At 37.4% G+C, this 20,957-nt stretch overlaps 1 protein-coding gene across 2 annotated transcripts in view; it reads right to left on the bottom strand.

Annotated features, from left to right (window-relative positions):
- LEF1 (lymphoid enhancer binding factor 1) overlaps positions 1–20,957 on the bottom strand; it is a 117,137-nt gene that overhangs the window by 91,753 nt on the left and 4,427 nt on the right. For both annotated transcript variants that reach the window (XM_090266396.1, XM_090266397.1), the window contains exon 3: positions 19,872–20,005. In XM_090266396.1, coding sequence (XP_090122522.1) covers positions 19,872–20,005 — 134 coding nt within the window. The remainder of the gene's footprint in view (positions 1–19,871; positions 20,006–20,957) is intronic.

A 20,957-nucleotide genomic window follows, 5' to 3' on the forward strand; every position in this document is an offset into this window, starting at 1 on the left:
TGTGCTAATGAAACGGTGACGGTGTACCAGCAACCTGGAGCAGAGAGAGGATGGTCTAACTCCTAGCCTTCATTCTTACCAACCACCAGTTCACTTGGCTCCAATGTTTCTAAATTTGTTCCCTTAAATCATTTTATGATGGATGTGTTAACTGTATTTGTAAAGTAAATAAATAAAACAAAATGCTTTATAAGTAGTTCTGAGTCTTTTTCTTCAATAGTCTTAGAATGCTCAATTATGCATGACGTTTTAATTTAAAAAGCGCTTATTAAGCAACTTTCTTGGCCCAGCCAAGCAGAGCTATCTTTGCATCCATTTTTTAAAAAATAATTTGTTTGTTTATTTATTTTTAGAGAGAGGGGAAAGGAGAAAAAGAGGGAGAGAAACATCACTGTGTGGTTTTGCCTCTCACTCGCGCCCCCAACTGGGGAGCTGACGTGCAACCTAGTTACGTGCCCTGACTGGGAATCGAACCAGCGACACTTGGTTCACAGGCCAACGCTCAGTCCACTGAGCCATACCAGCCAGGGTTTGCATCTGTTTTTAATCAAGTAAACCGGATATTCTCTACCATATTCCAGTGGGCCACAATGAACTGAAAGCAGCTAAGGAAAGAATGGCACTTTACAAAACTGCAGCCCTGTGGAATGCAGTAACAGGCTGCGCCACTCCAGGAAGAGCTGGCTCGTCTCTGCCACCCTGTACCCGGGCCTGTACCAGTGACATGGTTCCTGCTCACTCCCTATTAAGCTGTGGGTGTCTGCAGGGTGTCTCTCCCTTACTACACAGTAAGCTCCTTGAGCATGGTGACTTCACTGTCAAATACCCACAACGGGGCTCAGCACAACGACTTTCAAAATAAGTACCTTCAAGGAATGTTTATGGAATGGATGATTATATCAGTCCTGAAATAAACATTCTCTGGTGTTAGTCTTCACTCTACTAAGAAATTTGTTTAACCCTAAACTTTGGGTTAGTTCAGAGACAGTTACAACAGATAACTTCTTCTGGTGAGTGAAATGGAATAAAATGTCCTTTCTGGTTACTATACCATCCTACCAGGGTCAAATAAGCTGTATTAGCATCTTCTCTCCTGAAATAAAATATAAGAAATAAGCCAAGCTAATGTTTAAAAGAATTTTCTAGTAATAAGTTGCTAGTTATTTATGCAATAACCAGTAAGAAGATCTCAATTGTCATAAAGAAATGGAGAAAAACAATAATACTGGTGTGGAATCGTTTTGAACCATTATTATTTACAGAGTAGGTGATCAAAACGGTTTTATATGCTTTATACAGAAAAGAGTTCTCATAAATCAAGAAAGATATAAACAAGCAATAAACATCAACATGTAAAATAAAAACATAAATACATAAAAATGCATATTTCTAATCTACTTAAATCAGTTTATATTAGAAATTAGATTGCTATATAAATCTATATATCCTATAAAATAAAGATAAATACATGTTTTTAACAGAGTTTCATTTTAGCATTGTTTAAAATGAGCAACACAAAACTTTAACATTCATAATTGAGGATAAAATCAGTAAACTGAAATATTCTTATAACTGGATAGTAGCCAGGCATTACAACTGATGATACAGACCTATATTTATTCACATGAAAAGATGAGCACACAATATTTTTAATGAAAAACATTTTTATAAACCACTAACCTAAAGAACCCATTTATTAAAATGCTTGTACTGTTATGTACAGATGCAGAAAGAACATCTGAAAAGTATGTCTGTGTGTAAATGAAGTCATATCTGAATAGCCATATAAGTACTTTTTTCTGTTCTTTAATGAGTTTTCCTCTTTTTAAAAAATTTATTACTTTTTAAAAACCAACCAACCAAAAAAAAAGAGTATATATATCTTTTTGAGAAAGAAAAAAGAAGATTGTTCCTAATAAGATCTTAACAAGAAGTTTCTCCACTTTTTAAAGGAAATCCACTGTTGTAACTTCTCAGGAATATTCACAATTCCAGTTAATTCTAAACTAATTTCTCTAATGTAACATCATGACACCACAAAAATCACCACTAACAGTTCTAAAAAATGAAGCACATGCCACATTTTAATTTCTTATTGTGCAAAGCACACTCTCTAGCAGATTTTTTTGCCTGTGAATGCTCAGTTCTCATGAAATAAGGAGGCAACATCATTTACCAAAGAGAATTCAAGAATCACAAAACCTCTGGCCACACAGCTATCTGGTTATACTCTACTTGGTCCTTAAGACTAGGGGACACTGGGCCTGCAGAAGTGGGCAATGGATTTTCATAAAAATTAGACATTTATCAACATGTGTCTGCTATAGCCAAGGATCTACTATTTCCTGGGAATTCTCATGAACACATCGAGCAATTACACGGCTGTGTGTCTGAACGAACTGGAAGACAATTTTCAAGTATTCTTACAACCTGTTATTAAAGCCACCACTAAAGTTGAACTGTCTGCATCAAAAATGAAACACAGACTTAACAGATGCTTTTATGATTCTCAGGGTAGTTGATCGACACTGACTAAAAGATTCATCTCCATACCCTTTCAAGGAGAAACTAGTTCATGAATTGGGCCTTGGCTCCTAGATCACGGATATCTGACTTTGAATCCAAATTCTACCACTTACTAAACTGTGGGACTATAGCAATCAGATGACCTTTCCGTGCCTCAGGTTCTTTACTGAAAACATGGAAAGACAAGTAGTATCCATGTTACAGTGTTAGAGTCTTTAATAAGGGAAACACACTAAAGTACATTCATTAAATATTATATTGTACTATATTATCAATACTATTTACTCTCCTCACCTCTGGGAAATATGTAGCTCAATTTGCCAAAATCATACAGAAGCTTCTGGTCAAGACCCACATAGCTTCAAAGGTAAGTTAGGTGATTTTTTTTGAGGCACCTAAATAAATCATGGACCATAAAGGTGTCCATAATGTAAAATGTTTCATTCCAGATATTGGTTAATTTTTTTTCTTACCATAAAATGGAAAATACAGGATAATCCTTAAGCTAAATTCACGAATGGCTATCCTAAAGCCTGCCCCTCTTTCTAGATTCATTATTTCCACTAATACTGCCCCTCATCAGGCTGGAACTTTCTCCATCTCTTATGGATGCCCCTCCCCTGCATCTCACTGGTTGCCTTTGACCCCATGTTCTCCACTAGCACAACAGCTACTACCACCAAAAATTACATTAAAGAAATGTACATAATGTCATATATCATGTCATTTTATACTCATAAAACCCCTGTAAGTTAAGAACCAATTACATCTTATTGATGAGAAATTCATTGATTCAACAATCCTCTAGCATCCTCCATGTGCCAGTGGCGGCAATAAGAAACAGAGGCTTCGGGAAGCACCCTGCAGGAGTCCAGGCCTGGGCTCCATTATGGTGCCACTACTTATTAGAGGTGTGGTCTGGACAAATTATCTACTTTCTCTGACCTTCCATTTCTTGGTCCATTCCCTTTCTATGCCCCCTATTTCTCAGTTTCTCAATCCTCTTTACACCTCAGTATCTCATCTATAAAATAGGTATATTAGGGATATTGCAGCTTATTGTGAGGATTAAATGAGCTTAGAACAGGTCTTGGCATGTACTAGGAGCTCAAAACCAATAGCTAATGCTAAGCCCATGGACTGTATATTTAACACTCAGATTCACTTCTAAGCTCAATGCCAGGTTTGTGATTTTGTATGAATGTATATGTTTTTAAGAATCTTTATTTAAATATAAATTGATATCTGGTGTTATTGCCCTGCATTAGTAAAGTTTTAAAATTTCTGTTAGCCCTAATAGGTTGGCTCACTTGGTTGGAGCATCATCCCAGATACCAAAAAGTTGCAGGTTAGATCCCTGGTCAGGGCATATACCTAGGTTGTGAATTTGATCCCCAGTCAGGGTGCTTATGAGAGGCAACCAGTCAATGCTTCTCTCTCTCTCTCTTCCACTTCCTCTCTCTCTAAAATCAATAAGCATATCCTTAAGTGAGGATTTTTTTTTTAATTTTGCTATATTTATGCTACAAATATCTGGGGAGGAATCTGCTCTATGCAGGGCAGTATAATGGGTTCTGGGCCATAGAGATAATAAGGCATGCTCCTTATCCTAAAGGAACTAACAACTAGTGAGAAATGCAGACACAAAAACAACCAACTATTATTTAAGACATGGTAACAGAGTTATGAAAAGGTCCTATGGAAACCCACAGGAAAAAACACAGTCTTAACTGGTGGTGAAATCAGGAAGAGCTTCCTGGAGGAGACACCACTTAGCCTGGACCTTTAAGGATGAACAAGAATGTGTGGCAAGGCATTTCAGGGAAATAGAGATTGGGAAAGGGTTTAAGGTGCAGCTCTGGAAATGCAGCTGAATTGGAAGCTGCAGAGTAGGAAAATGAGGAGGCAAGTCCTCAAAGGTATATGGTCCAGACTGTGGAAAGCTTTGAAAACAATGACAAAGAATGTGGGTTTTATTCTGTGGTCAGTTGGAGGAGAACACTCAAGGACAAAACCTCCTGAGGTCTGACTAGAACAGAACAGAGTGCCAATACAGTAGTCCCTCTCTGTATCTCGGTTCACTTATCGAGGCCTCACTGTATGGCGGGATTTTTAAAAATATTATATTTAATTATTTATCGCTGATTTTTCACTATATCGTGGGATTTTGTGGTACTGTATACATATGTTGTTAAAGTTACGTAGGTTTAAGTGTGTAGAATATGTTTAAGAACATAAGTAGTGTTTATAAAAGTGTGGAAAAGGTTAATAAGGAAGTGGGAAAGGTTAATAAGGGACTGGGAACAGTTTATAAGTGTGTGGGAAGGGTTTATAAACCTTAAAATATATATAAATACTAAAATAAATGTAAGGTTCCTACTTCGCAGATTTTCACCTATCGAGGGGGAGGGTCTAGAATGTAATACCCTTGATAAGTGAGGGAATACTGTAGTCTCAATGAGGGACGGGCTGGATAGAGCTGAGTGGAGAGAAAGAGAGCTCGGGGCGGAGCCAAGACACCTGGCTTTGAGTCCAAGTTCCACTGCTTTCTTGGGGTGAGACCTTGGGTAAGTCACTTAGGTTATCTGAACCTCAGTTAAATGTTGAGCATCTACTGGGCCAGTGTTTCTTCAACCTTACTTCAGTAAGAAGCAATAAAGCAATTTCAAAGTGCATACCCATGACTTGCCCGCAGTTTCTGGTGCAGGACATTCATGCATGAACCCAGGTTTCTGCCTTTTAAACAAGAACAGCAGTAATTTTGTTGCACTGGTTCCTCTTTCAGAAACAGTACTACTAACACAGAATACTGTGCACTTTCACAAGTAGAAAAGGTGGCAATCTATGGTATAGGTGAAGACACCAAGGTTTGGAGAGTGTGGGTCACTGGTGAAGAGCACACAGCTAGTCAGGAACCGAGCACAGGGAGCTAGGTCTGCCTTCAGCCGCAGCGCGTTTTGCTGCAAACCTGGTCACACGCACGCTCGCTCGCAGCTGTGCTGCCGCCACCGCCCGTGGCCCTCAATCTGAGCAATCTGATCAATGATTAGAACCAAGGCGATAACCATCCTCTCCTTTTCCACTCTTCCTGAGCTTGGCCAATAAAGTAGGAATTTCTCCTCTCTTCGGAGGGGAAGTAGCCTTTTTCTCTCCCACTCCCTCACGCACTTTCCAAAAGAGAGACCTACTCATCTCTGGTGATTGAGAGAAGAAACTGGGCAAAGACAGACTGAGTCTTGATTGTCTCTTTCGGGGCTAGCTTGCCCAGGCATGGGCTTGTTTCCATTTCCAGTTCTCTGGCAGGTGTATTCAATTTTGGAAAGCCAAAGGAAGTCCAAATTCATGTCATGGTTCAACCACATTCTCCAATCTGGCCTTATTAATAAGTAAGCTGAGAGTCTGCTCTCCATCTGTCCAGCTTCTTAGCTGTTGCTGGACTTATTCTTGACTGGAAGAGGGCATAAAAATTATCAGCCTCAAAACACCAACCATAACCAAGCTTGAACACAATCAAGTACATACGTCCAAATACTGACTTTAAATAAATGTGTTTAAGGTTAAATTGCAATCTTGGGTTAATACAACTTTAAAAAAGTACACTGCCTTTGACTCTACAATTCTACTTCTAGCAATTTATCACAAAGAAATAAAATTTGTACAAAGATTTAATGAGACAATATGTATTTAACTACAATGTTGCCTAAGATGAGGGGAAAGGTAGCACTATTTGAATATCTACAAAAAGACTGATTAGGCAAACATTTAAAATGACATTACATTAGAGTAAAAATGTTATCCACTATATTACATTAGTGTGGGGGGGGGAAGAAGTTACAAAATGGTATATTATGCTCCCATTGCCATGACTGTATCACGCATATTGTGTATGTTTATGTATATTTCCATATGTGCATGGGAGTAGCTCTAAAGGCCACAGGTGAGTTTTAAGAATGATCATCTCTGACAGTGGGATCCTGGGAATTTAATATTCATTATTCCTGTTACTCATCTGAGTTTCTAATTTTTCCAGTGAACATGTATTGATTTTTAATGACTTCTTTTTCTTTTCATTAAAAATAGTTAAGATTATTGGAAAAGAAATTTTCAGCAAAATCATCAAAATAATAATTGCTTTCCTGTTTTACATTTTAATCACTATTATGATTCATTAATAAGTGTTTTATGTTCTGAAAGGCAAATATGATTATTTTAATGAAAATAAACAAGATTTTAAATCTTAAGGAAGGGCACTGACTCTACAACTTACTAAATTAGGGCAGATACCTGCTGTTTCTGAGGATGGGCCCTAATCTTACTATGGAGATTATAACATTCACCCACAGTTTTCAATTAAGATGAAATTAAATAAGATAACCATGTAAACTGCCTAGCATAGTATCTGGCACAAGGTAGTTGTTCAAAAAAAATTAAAGAGGTAATTGTTTTCCCTCTCAAAACAACAAACTTCAGTTTTAATTTAAAGTGTTTTAATGTGTACATTAAAAAAATGAACAAAAATCAATTCAAGCAATGTTTGGGAGACTTAATTATTCTCCTAACCTTGCTAGCGAGCTAACTGGTTAACCAACTGCAGTAAACAGTAAACATACTCTTACTTCAGTACTTTTGGGTTTTAGACTTAAAAAATTTCAGTGTTAGGAGTCAAGACAAAGTCTGACACACTCGAGATAAGGTTATAGTACCTTTTCCCTTTATTCAAGTCATCTGAACTAGTGCACCGAGAAGATATATGTGATCACAATTATTATAGGATACGATATAGTGTTTAAAAATGGAAGACTTCTGTACCAAGAAAGTTGACTCCATGTTGAAATATATTTAACACTCATTGGGTTCTATTGTGAGAAAAAGAAGTCTTAAAAGGATGGAACCTGGAGTTTTCCATGAGATTAGGAAAGAAAACCACTGATTTCTCTTCCCACCTGGCCAGCATATCCTCTTGGACCTGATCCTTTTAGGTGCCAGGAAAGCTAGGATTTCAGTTAAAAGAAAATTAAAAGGGGGAAAAATAACTTGCCTGCTGTCCTCTACACTCACAATTACAGGGCTCTCCTTTCTCTATAAATTGTGCAGCAGGGAGAAGAAACCCAGCTCCTAAAGGATTAAGGGGGGAAAGTAGCCTAACCAATAATACATCCTTACTCCAATCCATAGAATTAAGAGTCATCTGGAAATTCCACATCAAATATTAGAAGGACATGAGATTAACAAATATAAAATTTAGAAATTTGATCCCTCACACAGCTCATTCCCTTACTAGAAGACTATGGTGCTGAACAGGAAAATCAGATGCTCTCCTGACAATTAGGAGGCAAAAAGAAGCCCAAGAGAAGAAAGCTACCTTTGAAAGGGCCGTAATGACAAGTCCCCAAACTTTTATTTATGCAAACATTTTTTAAAGGTTAATATAAGACCTTTGTTCAGTGCTCAAATCCTGGTCAGCATGGTGGCATGATAAGAACCCAAAATTTCTTCCCTTTCTCAGTTGCTTCCTGAGTACAGCCAAGACCTCTTGTAGCTGCAGAATTCCCAGCAGGTGGGAGCCAGGGCACTGACTTACACCATTTGAGACTAGAGCTTTGCTCCCTTAGCTAGAAAACTGAGTACTTTTGCAGGCTTTATCTGAATTTCACATCAACCATATAAGTTAGGCAAACCAGATATTAATATGCCATTTTGTAAATGAGGAAACAAAGGCTGACAGAGGTTAAATAATTTCTCAAGGCTCTTGGGAAAGAGTTATAAACTTGGGGCTGGGCTCAGCCTTCACAGGGACTGCCTACCTTCACTTAATAAAGACTCAATACTTTTGCTTTCCCCATTACAAAAGGATGTAATCAATTTCCAACACACACTGGCCTGGAAAGGTCAGCACTGATGCTGCCACATGTATTTAGAAAGAAGACAAATATTTTTTTTAAATTGAAAAATATCTCAAGTATTACTGGAAAAAAAATCCTTTTTATATGGGAAAGATAAAAATGAAATGAAAAGCATTAACCATATGATACTAAAACATAATTAAAGATGGTTTTCTCTTTATTCTATTTCCATCTCAAGCATCCTTCTGAAAAAAAAAAAAAAAAAGAGAGCATTTCTACTATCTCTTCTTCTTCAATTAGGTTTCTGGGCCTAATAAGAAATAAGCACTCTTATGGTCAGTTCTCATAGGAGGGTCCACTCCCATTCTTTTTGCTCCAGCAGCAAACTCAAATGATGACTGCTTTCAGCTCTTACTTGGAAACTTGACATTCTGTAAGGAGTGATTTTGATTTCCTCATGAAAGACATTGGTTTAATGCTCTTTTCATTGATTTAACAAATCAGACCAAAAGTAAAATGCTAAGGATTATTTAGCAGACATGTTCAGATTATGCTATTCACATAGCATTTGGTTAAAGAGAAATCCTTTGGAAATATCCAAAAAACTTACATGAAAATGTTCCAGTACATATTTTTTATTAAATATTTTATTGTTGTTCTATTACAGTTGTCCAAATTTTCCCCCTTTGCTCTCCTCTGCCCAGCCCACCCACCCTACCCCACTTCCACAGTCAATCCTCACCCTGCTGTCTATGTCAATGGGTCATTCATACATGTTCCTTGACTAGTCCCTTCCCCTTCTTTCCGCCCTTATCCCCCACCACCCTTGTCTCTGGTCACTGTCAGTCTGTTTCATGTTTCCGTGCCTCTGGTCCTATTTTGCTCATTTGTTTGTTTTGTCCATTAGGTTCCTCTTACAGGTGAGATGATATGGTATTTGCTTTTCACCGCCTGGCTTATTTCACTTAGCATAATAGTTCCCAGTTCCATCCATGCTGTCGCAAAAGGTAAGAGTTCCTTCTTTCTTCCAGCTGCATAGTATTCCACTGTGTAAATGCACCACAGTTTTTTGATCCACTCATTTACTGATGGGCACTTAGGCTGTTTCCAACACTTGGTTATTGTAAATAACACTGCTATGAACATAGGGGTGCATGGTACATGTTTTATTCAGCAAATCTACTGAAGTGCCTCCTCTGTATTAGGCTGAATATAATTATCTCATAATTCATCAGTAGTCTTGGATCAGTTGATCAGATAATCAACTATCATCAACAGTTAATAGGTTTCATTGCAAAATAAAAATATAAGGACTTATAAAATCTCAGTATGTCAGCTTTTAAAATTTTATTTTGGTATCTGTTTCATTCAGAAGCTGACAATAATAAAAGAACATTAAAGCTACATTAGAGCCCCACCTGTTTTTATGTTATAGAGCCTTTCCTCTATCCAGCCCTCATACAACCTTTCTCTATGTTGAGTAAAGTAGCAAAAGTCCTCTATTTAAAAGTGAACATAGTATCAACACTACATTTCTTTTAAAAAAAATTATTGATTATGCTATTACAGTGTCCAATTATTACCCCTTTGCCCCCCTCCACTCGGTATCCACATTCCCTCCTGCAGCCTCCATTCCTTAGGTAATGTCCATAGGTCATTCATATAAGTTCTTTGGCTATTCCATTTCCTATACTGTTCATAATATCCCCATCTATTCTGTACCTAACAATTTTTACTTCTTAATCCCTGCACCTTTTCTGCCTCCCACCTGTTAACCTTCCAACTGATCCCCATATCTGTGGTTCTGTTTCTGTTCTGCTTGTTTGCTTAGTTTGTTTTTCAGATTCAGTCATTCATAGTTGTTAGTTTGCTGCTATTTTAATGTTCATAGTTTTGATCTCCTTTTTCTTAAATAAATCCCTTCAACGTTTCATATAATAATGGTTTGGTGATGATGAACTCCTTTTGCTTTACTTTGTCTGGGAAGCACTTATCTGCCCCTCCATTCTAAATTATAGCTTTGCTAGATAGAGTATTCTTGGTTGTAGGCATTTGCTTTTCATCACTTTGAATACTTCTTGCCAGTCCCTCGTAGCCTATACAGTTTCTTCTGAGAAATCAGCTGACAGTCTTAATAGGAAGTCCTTTGTAGGTAACTCTGCTTTCTCTTGCTGCTTTTAATATTCCTTATCTTGAACATTCGGCATTTTAATTATGATGTGTCTTGGTGTGGTTGATTTTGGATCCAAATTGTTTGGGACTCTCTGTGTTTTCTGGACTTACATGTCTATTCCCTTCACCAAATTAGGGAAGGTTTATTTCATTATTTTTTCAAATAAGTTTTCAATTTCTTGCTTTTCTTCTCATTCTGGCACCCCTAGGATTCAAATGTTGGTAAGTTTAAAGTTGTCCCAGAGGTTCCTAAGCCTCTCCTTGTTGTTGTTAATTTTATTTTTTGCAGTCTTGCTTTTTCTTTCTATTCCAATTGAATGTTTATTTCTTCTTTTGTTCAAAATCATTGATTTGAACCTCGACTTCCTCCCCAACACTGTTGGTGCCCTGTATATTTTTTTATTTCACTTTGTGTAATCTTCATTTCTTCCCTTATGCTTTTTCCATACTCTATGAGTCCTCTGAGCATCCTAATAACCAGTGTTTTGAACTCTGCATCTGATAGATTGCTTATCTCCATTTTGTTTAGTTCTTTTTCTGGAGTTTTGTCCTGTTCGTTCATTTGGGCCATGTTGCTTTGTCTCATTTTGGCAGCCTCTGTGTTTGTTTCTAGATATTAGGTAGAGCCACTATGACTCCCTGTCTTATGCAGTATGACCTATTGTAGAAAAGTGCACCTGTAAGTTGGATGGGGCAGAGCCTTAGATAATCGCCAGTGTGGGGCAACCGCTATAAACCAGGTTGATGGAGTCTCAGACATGGTGCTGCCACTCTGTGGCTCTGTGTTGGGGAGGGCTCAGAAAAGGGATAATGGCCGCTGCCTGGCTTCTGGGGCTTTGTCCAAGAAGAAGCTGTCCCCCAGCAGTCTTCCTGAATCCAGACACTTGTTTCTCCCCGTATGCCACTGGTGCCCTTCCAGTTGCTGCCCCAGTGCTGGAGCCCAGTGGGGGTGTGTCTACATAAGTCCTAAGTCCATTGTGGGCCCTTTAAGAGGAGATGCCTGAGAATCCCAGTTTCTTCTGCTGCCCCAATCTCCACTGGTTTTTACAGCCAGAAGTTATGGGGACTTATCTTGCTGGCACTGGAACCCTGGGCTGGGTGGTCTGGTGTGGCGCTGGGATCCCTGGCTCCTGAGGTATCCCTCCTGATTTCTATCCATCACACACGGGTGTGGGACTGCCCATTTCACATCTCCCCTGCTCCTGCTTGTCTGGATGGATGTGATTTCTTTAATTCTTTGGTTGTCAGACTTCCATACAGCTCAATTTTCTGATGATTCTGGATGACAGTTGTTTTATAGTTTAGTTGTAATTTTTGCTGTGGTTGTGCAAGGAGGTGAGCCAGGAGGTGAGCTGTGTTTACTTATGCCTCCATCTTGTCATTTTCTGAGTAGGGCGCCCCAGGGCACATACAGCTAGCCTTGGTGGCTTTTCCCTTTTCTCCAGCACAAAATGGAGGTGGGGCCAACGTTGGTGTCCCACATGCTGTAGGTTGCCACAGGCTGTAGGGCTGCATCTGGCTGGAGCAGGAGTCTGTGATCGAGCCTGCCTGGAGGCCAGACTGATTTCACCTAGTTTGTGAGAGGAAGGGGCAGCGACTAGGAGGGCAACATACATTTATTTCTATGATGAATTTTTTGTGAGTATAGCTAGAAACAATGGTCAAGAATCAAATAATTTTTAAAGAGTTTACTTTCCCCTTATTAGCTGCAAAAATAAAATACATTTCTAGACCTTCTGTAATGCAACATCTCTGCCAGTCATACTTCTCAGTCAGATAGGAGAAAGCACACAGGTAACCAAAACTCTTGTTGGATCCCTAATGCCCTTGCAAATCTCCCACTAAAAACAGAAGGCAAGTGAGTCCCATTCTTCAGAGAGCACTGTAAGTGGTCTACATATAGCAAATAAATAACATCAGCAAGTTTATAAGTTTAGATAGAATAGGTATTGTGTGCAAATATGCTGTTTTCAGACACTATAATCCTCCGAACAGCCTCTGTTATTGTCTATAAATAGTCCAGACTAGATTGGCTACATTATCAAAATCTCTGAAGTTAGCAATTCTTGTTCACATTCTATGTTCAACTCCCCACTCTCCCCTTTGGTGCATTTCAAACCCTGCTCTGCACTCATTGTTGTTGGTCTTTAGGTCATTTTCTGGCTTTATACCTCTAAATCTTAGAGACTGGATCATTTATTTGCCTAAAATGACAGAGATTATAGCAGAGTCTACAGTTCCTAGACTGTGACTTCATGTGGTCACAATTAATATTTAAAAAGTGATCATGAAGCGAAAATATATTTTTTAAACTACTTAAATAAAACCAGGACTTCCGGTCATGATGGAGGTGAAGGTAGACATGCTTCACCTCCTTGTGCCACAGAAAGAATTACAAGTATATCTTAAAACAAATAACATTCAAGACTATCAGAAAATCGAGCTGTAAGGAAGTCTAACAACCAAGCATTTAAAGAAGCCACATTCATCCAGATGGGTAGGAGGGGTGGAGTCATGGAGATGCATAAGAAAAGAAATGAAGGCTACACTAAGTGAAATAAAGAAAAATCAACAGGGAACCAACAGTGAAGGGAAGAAAGCCAGGGTTCAAATCAATGAAAGAAAGGAAGAAATAAACAGTAAATTAGTACAGAGTGAAGAAACAAGAACTCAAAAAAATAAAAAAAGCAGACAATTAAGTAGACTCTGGGACATCTCCAAAAGTGCCAACATCTGAATCATAGGGATGCTAGAAAGAGAAGAGGAAGAGCAAGAAATTGAAAACTTATGTAAAAAATTAATGAAAGAAAAATTTCCTAATTTGGTGATGGAAATAGACATACAAGTCCAAGAAGCACAAAGTTCCAAACAAGCTAGACCCAAAGAGGACCACAACAAGCCATCATAATTAAAATGCCAAAGGTTCGAGATAAAGAATCTTAAAATCAGCAAGAGAAAAGAAGAGAGTTACCCACAAAGGGGTTCCCATAAGACTGTCAGCTGATTTCTCAAAAGAAACTTTGCAGGCTAGAAGGGACTGGCAAGAAGTAGTCAAAGGGATGAAAAGAAGGACCTACAACCAAGATTACTCTATCCAGCAAAGCTATCATTTAGAATGAAAGGGCAGATAAAGTGCTTCCCAGACAAGATAAAGCTAAAGGAGTTCACCATCACCAAGCCATTAGTATATCAAATGTTAAAGGGACTTATTTAAGAAAAAGAAGATCAAAACTATGAACATTAAAATAGCAACAAATTCACATCTATCAACAACTGAATCTAAAACAATAAATAAATAAGCAAACAACCAGAATAGGAACAAAATCATAGGTATAGGGATCATTTGGAGGATTATCAGCTGGGATGGGGGAGGGAGAGAAATGGGGAAATGGTGCAGGGATTAAGTAGCATAATTGGTAGGTACAAAGTAGAGGAATGTCAAGAATAGTCCAGGAAATTGAGAAGCCAAACAAGTTATATGCATGACCCATGGACATGAACTAAGTTGAGGGGGATTGCTGAAGGGAAGTGGGATACCAATTGGAGAGGAAAAATGGGGGAAACTTGGGACAACTATAATAGCATTATCAGTAAGATATATTTTAATATTTAAATAAAATCCAACTGTTGCGTTTTCCAAATGAGTAAGATCCTGTTGGGACCGTACAAAGTAGTAGTAAGTCTCTTGATTGTTATAATATTACTTTCCACAAATTGTCTCAATTTGAAATAGCCACTTAAGTAATAACTTTAAAGATCCAAATATTAAATGAATATCCGCTTTTTAAAAACCTTAGTGCCATAACAGCAGCACCTATATATTCAACTGCCCAAGAAGTCCATTTATTTTTTTCTGTAAAATTAAAGACATATTTTTCATTTTCACTAATAACTTTATTGATTTGGATATTTTGAGTTTGTCAGTCATCTCCCCCTATTGGCTTTCAGTGGGTAGAGGCCAGAGGTGCTGCTAAACATCTGCATAAGACAGCCAAAATGTCAACAGTACCAAGAAACTTCACAAACCACTTCTGACATGTTCAATCAGTCACAGCACCTTCTCCATACACTGCACAAATCTTTTCTTTTCTTTTTGTATTTTAGTTGCATTTTTACCTTTCTTGAAATAATAAAGCATAATATGTCAAAAATGTTGCATATCTTCTTCCATCTTCAATACTAAAATGGCTGCGCAAAAATTCATGAATTTTGATGTTTTTAATGCATGCTGATATGACAGTTGTCACAATGCAATCTAACAAAATTGTTTCAAATGAAGTTAAAGAAAATTAAGCACTACTAAAGCCATCCTACAGAAAAACTAAATGAACTTTTTGGCCAACCCAATAACTCTGAGCTCTACTTTACCCAGAAATAAAACAGATGTGCTTTTCTGCTGGCCTACTGACAATGCTAGCATATTTTTGTCTTTGAATTCCAAGTTTATCTCGATATCAAAGGGAAACCAGTTTTATAAAATTCTAAGCATGTCTATAATACATAAATGAGAAACAAAAGGAGTCAGAGAGGAATGGAATGATCCAATTGCTTTAAAAAATGTGAGTCACATAAACCAAAAATGGTTCTGTCTAAAGAACTAACAGGATTAGTTAAAAACAAACAAACAAACACAAAAGCTGCAAAATTTTCTCAGTTGATGTTATGGAAGAGTACTTTGAAGGCTACAAATTCAAGTTCAGACAGAGCCATTTGTGAGCCCCAATCTCTGTCCTGTTAAATCAAAATAATGTTGTTGATAAGAGCAAGTCCAGGACCCGTATGGGGGTAGAAGGTTACTTCACAGAGCAACATTTTCTGCAGGTTGGCTCCACGGCCTTGTTTTAGTGACTGTGAGTTGTTCTCATGTCCTTATGAATAAACAAGAAATTCCTAGGATTATTTCAAAAACTATGTATCTGAATAAGGATCATATTCTTGTGGTACCAGTCATACACCAGCTCCTGAAGGGCCGTGCAGTGTGGCTCCCTGGGACACTGGAATAAGCAAACTGTTGGTCATAAGATATCTAAGATATCTGAAGGGAGATGGCAATAGTGCCCACTTATTATTATTATTAGGTTTTCCCAACTTTATAGCAGTGCAATTAAGAACGAATCAAACAGAGGAGTCTAGAGCCCCTTAAGGAATTTTCCCATGCTTTCTTCTGACACCCACATTCAAATCTGAAATAGAATACACTCTTTCTAAAACTTAACTTCTACTGCATTTCAGGTAAAGAGGAACATTTAATATGCTTAGCTTCAAAAAGTATACAACTTAGATTAGAAAATAAGAAGTAATTTATCAGTAAGTCCAATTAAGTAGCTCTTTGCAGTAAAGTGGAAAGACATACTCCCTTAAAATTCTTGCTCAAAATACAAGCCATAGTCTCTTCTACCCTTAAATTATTATTTGTGATTATTTTCAAAGCTACACAAAAATGTGATGTACAGTGATTTAAGTGTAGCTTACTGATTAGACATATCCACCTTAGTTACTTAATTCCAGATGGGGCAATGACAAAAATCAAATTTCAGCTGTTTGTAAGCAAATACAAGAATGGGGGAGGTTAAGACAAATGGATAATAGGCATAATCCTGTTCATCAGAAATCCAAATGTTGATTCCCTTAAGGTAAAAACCAACACTGAAAAAACAAGACAAACAACAACAAAAGAAACATACACTAGAACCCAAGCTAATGAGTTGCTGGAAATAATTTAGAAAGAACCTCTGAAACATTTTAATAGCAGTGTCTTATAAAAATAAAGATAAAATGCAAACAGACATCTTCCTTTCCCATGTAGAAGTCCATTCAGAAAGATCACAAAGAAACAAACGTGCAGTCAGCAGCACTGTGCTGCCCAGGTGCTCCTGTGGTTGGTAAGACCCAGCTGCAACGTTTGCTGCTTCCTGCACTAAGCCGGCTGCTTTTCTCTCCCCCAAGCAGCTGAAGAGAAACGAGATGTTTCTCTTCAAAGGTATTAAACATTTGGGTGGTGTGAGGGACAAACGGAATGACACCTAAGGTGAATAACCACAGTGCAGAAGGCCAATGGGAACTTTCACTACGTTCAGGCCAGCCAACCTCACTGCTCACACGGTGTTCAGGCACACAAGTGCCAGGACCCACAGAGGAGGTTAACAAACGAGTTTTTCTTTTAGTATTAACCTTTACTGCTGGCCCACAGGGATTTTCATAAAGGAGACTCAGAGAAAGGAAGGTCTGGACATAGCACTCGCCAGGGTCTTTGCTCTGACATATTGAACAGGTTCCTGGATTTTCTTCTCACTCTGACAAGCCAAGGTTTACAGTGCTTTGAGAACTCACACTGACACCAAATGCATTTCATTATAGGTACTTTCTTGTTAGGCCCATTTTATCTGAATTAAGAATTCTTATTGAAAATTCTGTGGGACACCCATTTGTAAGATTTGTGGTACAGACACACCTCTAAGAATTCCAGTTGTGGAAGGGTGTAATTAGCCCATTAAAATTTTCCTTCTGAAGGGAAAAAGCTGGATCAGCGAGGTTGGTTCTCCTGAGTAGGTAATGCTGCACTCAGGTTGTAAGCATTGTAAAAGCTGTGTGATCATACATATGTCAGTGTTTGTCTAAAAAAAAGAGGGAAGCATAAAGAATTGTTAGAATGGGCATGTCTGTGGCCCTAGATGGTCTTCTCTGGATTACCTGCAGTTACACTAACAATGGAAGATTCTGTGTGGGAAGGGGCAGCCAGGACCTTTCCCCACCCTCAGATGTTTTTCTAGCCCTGACACCTGCAGGTAGCAGATGCAGTAAACAAGCAGTTGTTTGTAATGCAAATTGCAGTAAAGCGATGCCTCAGGGCTGCCCCCACCTTAAGTCCAAACACAAATGGTCACCCAGCTCCTGACACCCCAGATAAAAACCTACCACTGTGGACGTCAGTTACACAAACACTCCTTCTGCTAAGGACAGCATTGAGATCAAGAAGGCAGAAGTGTGGTTAGGGGTGAAGGAGAGAGGCTGCCTTCCGGTTAAAGTGTTTTGGGTCTCAGACACGTTAAAAACAGCTGTTAAGTAGTAAACACCGAAGATTGCAACTCATTTCCGTGGAACCTTAAACAAAAAAATTGGACAGCCTTGTGGTTAAACCTGAAAAGCTTCTGGAATTGTGCAAACTGCAGAATATCTGCAAGAAAGTGTGCCTAAAATAAATATGTCCTAAAATGTAACAGAATAAAGCAAAGCAGCAGATAAGAGGGTAAAGTAACTATTTCCTGACCACACCCCTCTTTCCTCCACTCTACACCCACCAACATTTATTCTGGCCACAAATCTTTCCTAAACAATGAATGGCTGGCTGTTCAATTTATTGACCTCAAAATTTCAATACATACACTAATAATAAATACCTCCCATTTTCTATCAAAAGTTCAAAATGATTAATATACGAAGGTTGGGGAGAGCTGGAGAGAAATGCTGAAGGCAGAAAATGATGGTTGAAAGTAGAGAAGCTTAATTTTCAACATTAGTATGGATCATTTATAAATAACAATAGATTTTTATTATGTTGACTTTAAAAAATGTTTTGAAAGGAGAAGTAGCTAAAATACGGGAAAAATCCCCACAAATACTTATTAAGCATTAACTATGTGCACAGCTGAAAAGTATAAGATTGTTTTAGTGGTTATTTTCTATTGTTTAACAAGTCATATTATAATCTAGATTTGTTAGAAAGATTATCTGTTGTTCTACAAAGCCTTTCAACAGTAATCTTCAATTATTCCTTATCGAAAATATTCTCCACATGCCTTCAAAAAAAAAAAAAAAAACCAAACAAACTAAATATCTAAATTATAAAAGAAATACCTGATATGCTTGCATATTCAGTTCAAGAAACATAATGTTACTTACAAATCTTAAAACTCAGAGAAGCATTTAGTTGGGAGTGGTCTCTAAATATTAAAGTATATTTGTTTTTATTAGTTCATTCACTTTTTATATAAGAGATTCATATTTAACACACAGGCATCTCTATCATTAAATATTTAAAAAGCCCTTTAGAATGAAATGTGAAGTTGCTATGTCCTGGAACAACCATTACAAGATCTCCAAGATCACCATTTTAGAGCTGTGTTATGAAAATTAGACAAATCTTATTCTCTACACAAAAGGTCAAATATCTCTTTGAAATCTGTGGAAAAATAATTACAATAACTTCTAAATTACACTGCCCACATAAAATAGTTACATTTCATATATCTATAATTTCAACAACTGATAAACACAGATACTCTCGTGAGTATGAGCCATTCCTCTTGGCAGTTCTGGTGAGTCTTCTTGACCCCAGATTCTGTCCACTGAGGTATTAATGACAGCACTTCCCCCAGATGTCTGTGACTAATTTTTTTCACTTAGTGTAAGAACTAGGCTAATAAGGCAAAAAAATCATAGCTTCCTTTTTACGATCAGAATCTGACTGAAACGCTAATCTCTAAGACCCAGATATGCATGCTTTTCATTGGCTTTTAGGTGGCAGAGGGAGAGTGAGAGGTAGTGAAGGTAAATATATTGATGGAGCAGTAAATAATCAATCCCCATGGCCACAGCGATGGTTCTCAGGGAGCACCCCATGACCAGCACCTCTCACTTTCACATACTACATGATCCCCTTTAGATACTCTCTTACTATGAGGTTTCCACTTCCCAGCATAAGAGAAATACCATCAAATAACAGATCTGGAATTCTTCACAGTCCTCTGCATTTGCATCATGCGGTTATAATGCCACTGCCTTTTCAGAACTTTAAAAGTTAACTGAACCACGAGATAAAAAGGACAATTTTCATAGGATTATCTTCAAGGGATACTTTCTCAATAATTGACAATAAAGTAAAAATAGCTCATCCTAACTGATATTAAACAATACAAAGAAGACACTGTTTTAGAAGCTGAAATAACATTTTGAATGTTCAGCTCCAAATGAGCCAAATTAGTTGTGATTCTACGTACCTCAGGGCAATAAATCAATTTTTTCCTCTTATCAGCACAGAAAACACAATACTCATAAAATTATAAGTCTATTGATTTAACTTCACTTGATTTCATGATCATTGGTGATCTGTTATTATTGATCTTAACCCAGTAAGCCAAAACATAAAATTCCAAATGCAAGACATTAAAGTTAGCACTCTTAAGGCAGCCATTCCTCATAACATCCTATTTAGCAATGACTGGTCATATATAATATAAGCATTTCCAATATGTTAAAAAAAAAACCATTTTGCCAAAATACAAATTAATTTGCTCTTCTGAAAATAATCTGCAACATCAGCATGTTACTCACTGTTCTTGGAATGGGTGGAGAAAGAGATCCATTTGACATATATGGGTCATTATTCATATTTGGCATCATTATGTACCCGGAATAACTTGAGTAGGAGGGTCCCTTATTGTAGAGGCCTCCATCTGGATGCTTCCCTGAGAGAATCCAAAGAACAATTGATGATGCACTGGCTTCCTTTTTATATCACTTTTTTCTTTGAAAATTACTAGTTCCATGACAAATCAGACATTACATAAAAGAGTTGTTTATAAAATATTGTAACTGAATTATTATGCTCTATTTTAGATTGATAGTATTTATTCTCTTAAATGAAATTAGCAGGGAACCAGATGTTTCAAAAACATGTGGTTCAATTTACTTCCATTACTGACTGGTGTTTTTACAAAAATAAGTGTTATCCATCTAATTTAATTTGTTCAAATACTACCAACAAACTGAACTAAGAAAGAAAGAGACACATGAAAGAACATACACAAACCTAAAGCTAGAATATAAATATATTAGGCCATCTAGCTATTCAAACACATACCCTTATAGAGAAACTCAACTATCCTACCTGTGACTGGATTTCTAGAAAATTTCTAGATTTTACTGGGGAACAGACTTGTAACTAGTACATGAGCAGCTATCCAAATTTATAAGGTATTAACTCCAGTAGTCTTAATTTTGTGTGCTACATTTATATCATTTTGCCAAAGTAATCTGCATGTGTTCAGTATATACATTTCTTCTCTTTAATCTGCGTAACTACTTTGTAGCTCAGAAAGAAGCCTGATATTGTAGTCCTCTCCCTTCTTCTCTGGGCTGACATATTGTATGTACAAACACCTTGTTCTGGTCAGGCCAATTGTAAATAATTAAAGGAAAACAGAAAAGCAGACCGTCTGACAAGAGAACGCTACGGATTCTTTGATTCTTTTAACATCACACAGAGTTCTCCTTAAATCTGAAAATATATGCATACAATTTTTCAAGTTTTGAGAAAGAATAAAAAACGGGGACGAAGTTGGACTATCATGTTTCATATGCATAGTTCCTAATTTTACAAATAAAGTTTAATATTTTTACAAGTCAGATTCTGCTCTA

This window comes from Furipterus horrens, unplaced genomic scaffold (assembly GCF_987537825.1).
Source record: "Furipterus horrens unplaced genomic scaffold, mFurHor1.1.pri manual_scaffold_2, whole genome shotgun sequence".
Classification (NCBI taxonomy): Eukaryota; Metazoa; Chordata; class Mammalia; order Chiroptera; family Furipteridae; genus Furipterus; species Furipterus horrens.